The sequence below is a fragment of the Andrographis paniculata genome, unplaced genomic scaffold (assembly GCF_009805555.1).
Source record: "Andrographis paniculata isolate CXL003 unplaced genomic scaffold, ASM980555v1 Contig36END, whole genome shotgun sequence".
NCBI lineage: Eukaryota > Viridiplantae > Streptophyta > Magnoliopsida > Lamiales > Acanthaceae > Andrographis > Andrographis paniculata.
In genome coordinates, this window is record NW_026137569.1 from 2,386,495 (window position 1) to 2,389,771 (window position 3,277).

Genomic DNA, 3,277 nt, shown 5'->3' on the forward strand with positions numbered 1-3,277 from the left:
ATTTAGCATCTCCAAACGGTTGTGGAGAATGGGCCCACATCCACTTTAATTGAATGGGCTAAGCCCATTTTATTTGGGCTTTAAAAGTTACACAAATGAACCGGATCAGCTAATTCCCAATTTTTTGAACAATTCCTATGTAAGGGCCAGACCTATAATACACACACCTAAAATTTGTACTGATTGATAAAATCAGGACACCATACTGATTTCCCTCTACTAGATTGCAACTAAGTCAATTTTATCAAGATAAAAAAGCCCAACTCGACTCGACCCGACCCAAGTGTCCCGAGGGACATAATTGCAGCCTAAGAGCTAACATGATTACTTGAGATTTCAAGAACAGGAACATGTGTGTGTGTGTTTGTGCTATTGCAGATGTATTCATGGAAGTGAATTCTAAAGCAATGTGAGTTTCATAAGATAATTTGAAATAATAAGCGACTTACGGAATCACAAGTTATGCAAGCGCTGCTCCAGGAGGTCGTTTTCTTTTCTGATGGCGTCGAGATCAGCTTGCAGTTTGTCAACATTGAAGCTTCTGGCAGTAATGACAGAGAGTTTCGCCTCGTATTCAGCAGCCTCCCTTCGGCTTCTGTCAGCAGAAAGAATCTTTTCTGCGATATTTTCGAAGCTCTCATGGATGTCTGTGAGGAGCCTGTAAGCTTGCCGGGCAACGGGATCTTTCTTGGCTTCCCTGTGTTTATACATGGCAGCAAGTGGATAGGGAAAAAGGACTTTAGAACTAATGTTGTGCAGTTGAAATCTATTGTATAATGGTATCGTACCTGAAAATTGTCTCGTTAACTATTGCATATGTTCGATTAAGGCGCTCTTGGATTGTATTACTTTCCAATTGGAGCTCCCTTGTATCTTTCAGAATCTGCTGTATGTCATTGTCTTGTTTCCTGCTATTCTTTGTGATTTCGTTGATTCGCTCAATGTAAGATCTTCTTGACGCCTGCTGCTTCGGCTGTTTCTCAAGATCCATAGAGAGCTTAGAGAGCTCCTCCTCCCTGGCATGACATTAAAGACTCCATTTCAAATGACAAAATAAAATACAGTTTGAAGCAAGTAACCAAAAGACATTGATGATCACCTAAATGTCCATATCGATTCAACTCAACAGAAAATTCAGCATGTGAAGAATGCAGACATGGGTGCTTAAGCAATTGAATGGAATCAGTTAAGTTAGCAATACCAACGAATGATCATAGGTTTATCACACATTACATTTCAACTGGATTTGTTAAGTCTCCAATAAAGTAAGCTAATTGGATTAATGATTCCAAAACATTTGGAAAACAAGGTACAGCAGAAGGGCTATCCATGTATAGTTGCCAGTTAGGGGAAGAACAATAAGCAAGAAAATAAAGAATAAAAGGAATACCTTCTTTTGATTTCATCTTTGAGATATTCTGTTTCCGATTCCATTTCTCTTGTTCTGGCAAGCTTTCCACTCAACTCCGGATTAAGTTGTGAAAGCGATTGCTCAAGATCTCTCCTTTTCTCTCGCAGAGGTTTTTCTGTTTCATACCTGCAGTAATTGCTTGGAGTCATCCTCTTTATGAGAAACACTAACTATACTGTTTAGATCAAATCATCAAAATATCGATTCCTTAGTTTGGAAAGTTTAATGATAAAAAGGATCTAACTCAGATAAAAATTAGCATTTGTGAAGGCATCTCAAGTCTGTACCATTCAGATTCCAAATCCTTCAGTTTTTGTCTTTTGGCTTGCAATTGCTCGTTGAGCTGCTCGATTTGGTATTCAACAGTATGCTGTGTATCAAATACCATTTCTACTGCAGCTTTTAATAACTCCAGCTCATCAAGATTCGGCAATTCTGAAATTTTTGCTGCAATTGTCTTCTCAAGCACTTCAGGGTTCTATGCAATCATCATCAAGTGTTTCTTTCAAACATAAATACAACAACAATAAAATAAGCTTCTAAATTGCATTTCTGAAGGATCTAGATTGAACTGAACATCTACTCTTCTCAATTTTCGATTATAATGTTAAGCTACCATTAGATTGGACAGTATCATAGTTCTCTACCAAGTTTTCTTTCATGAGGGTTTAATTCTATTCTATTTCAATTGAAACAAAATTCAAGTGCCAAAATATGTATCCATAAACAGAATTTTTACCTGAGAATCTGCTTGCGAAATATTCATCCCCAGGTTTTCAACCCCTTCAATTGAAGGTTCCATCAGACTACATTTGTTCAGGGCAAGATCATCCGCTGTCACTGCAGATTCTTCTGGTAAAACTGCATTGCATTCAGCAGCCTTCTGATCTAAATCATCCTGAGTTTTCCTATAAGAGGATTCAATTGCCCGGGTCTTCAATTCATGATCGTTAAATTTTGTCAGAATCTCTTCGTTTCGCACAGCTTCTCCCTCATTACCAAATCTCTCCTTTGAGGTGCACCTTCCCTTGTTCTCAGTTCCTAAATCAGCTGTTATAGATCCAGAGTATTCAGACACCTTTCCGACCAGGAACCTCACCATTTTATACAAGTCCTCTTTGGATGGATATAGGAACTGCCTAACCAACACAAATGACTGCATCATTACAAATTATAGGAGAAACGGGAAATCAAGTGAATCAGAAGCCTAGAACTACAACGTTGCGTGCTCGAACATAAGCTGGAAATTAGCGAACCTTGTGAAAGCTGAGGTCCGGTTTGAATCCTAAGCTGTTGAAAGCGTTAGCAAGTTCAGAGCAGAGTTTGATCTGATCAGGCATGGAATCCTCCGGCAATGATGCGGGATACAATGAAGCATAGCGGGAGGCATCAATTAGTCGAAGTGCGTGCGAGCAGATGGAGAATAGAGATGCCGGAGTGAGGTCTTCGACGGAGGCGACGCCGTCGGGAATCGGAACTCCCGACTTGGACAGGGAGCTCAACAGAATTCCTTCCGAATCCGCCATGGCTTCCTGCTGCCGGTTCTGAATTCGGAGATTTGTATCTACACGACGTCGTATCTTGTGCACTGTAAATTCACTGCGACTTTCGCTTCGTCATTCTGCAATTTAACGCTTTATACCATAGAAACCCGACTCTTGTTTTGCTGCTTAATTATTTTTTGAATAGATCAATATTTATTTTAATTTTTTCGTAAAATATGCAACAATTTCAGAAAGACATTATTGGGGTTTGATTTTATTTCATAATGAATTTTCATTATATATTATTTATTTTGTATATTTATTAGATATTTATTAATAACTAAAAATATTGAATTATTAATTTATATTTATAGGAACCACA

General features: G+C 38.4%; 1 protein-coding gene across 1 annotated transcript; it reads right to left on the reverse strand.

The window, feature by feature from the left end:
- Positions 1-393: 393 nt before the first annotated feature.
- LOC127249433 (uncharacterized) lies at positions 394-3,028 on the reverse strand. Its single transcript, XM_051272193.1, has 6 exons — positions 2,668-3,028; positions 2,151-2,546; positions 1,699-1,889; positions 1,391-1,537; positions 789-1,016; positions 394-697 (listed from the first exon to the last, which is right to left on the reverse strand). Exons 1-6 carry the CDS (start codon positions 2,935-2,937, stop codon positions 454-456), a joined length of 1,476 nt encoding a protein of 491 aa, XP_051128150.1. The 5' UTR covers positions 2,938-3,028; the 3' UTR covers positions 394-453.
- Between the last annotated feature and the right edge of the window lie 249 nt (positions 3,029-3,277).

Coding starts and splice junctions, on each gene's coding strand:
- LOC127249433 (XM_051272193.1), bottom strand. CDS start 2,937: ATGGCGGATTCGGAAGGAATTCTGTTGAGCTCCCTGTCCAAGTCGGGA. Junction 1,538..1,698: donor AAGGATTTGGAATCTGAATG/GTACAGACTTGA, acceptor CAATTACTGCAG/GTATGAAACAGAAAAACCTC. Junction 1,017..1,390: donor AAAGATGAAATCAAAAGAAG/GTATTCCTTTTA, acceptor ATGTCATGCCAG/GGAGGAGGAGCTCTCTAAGC.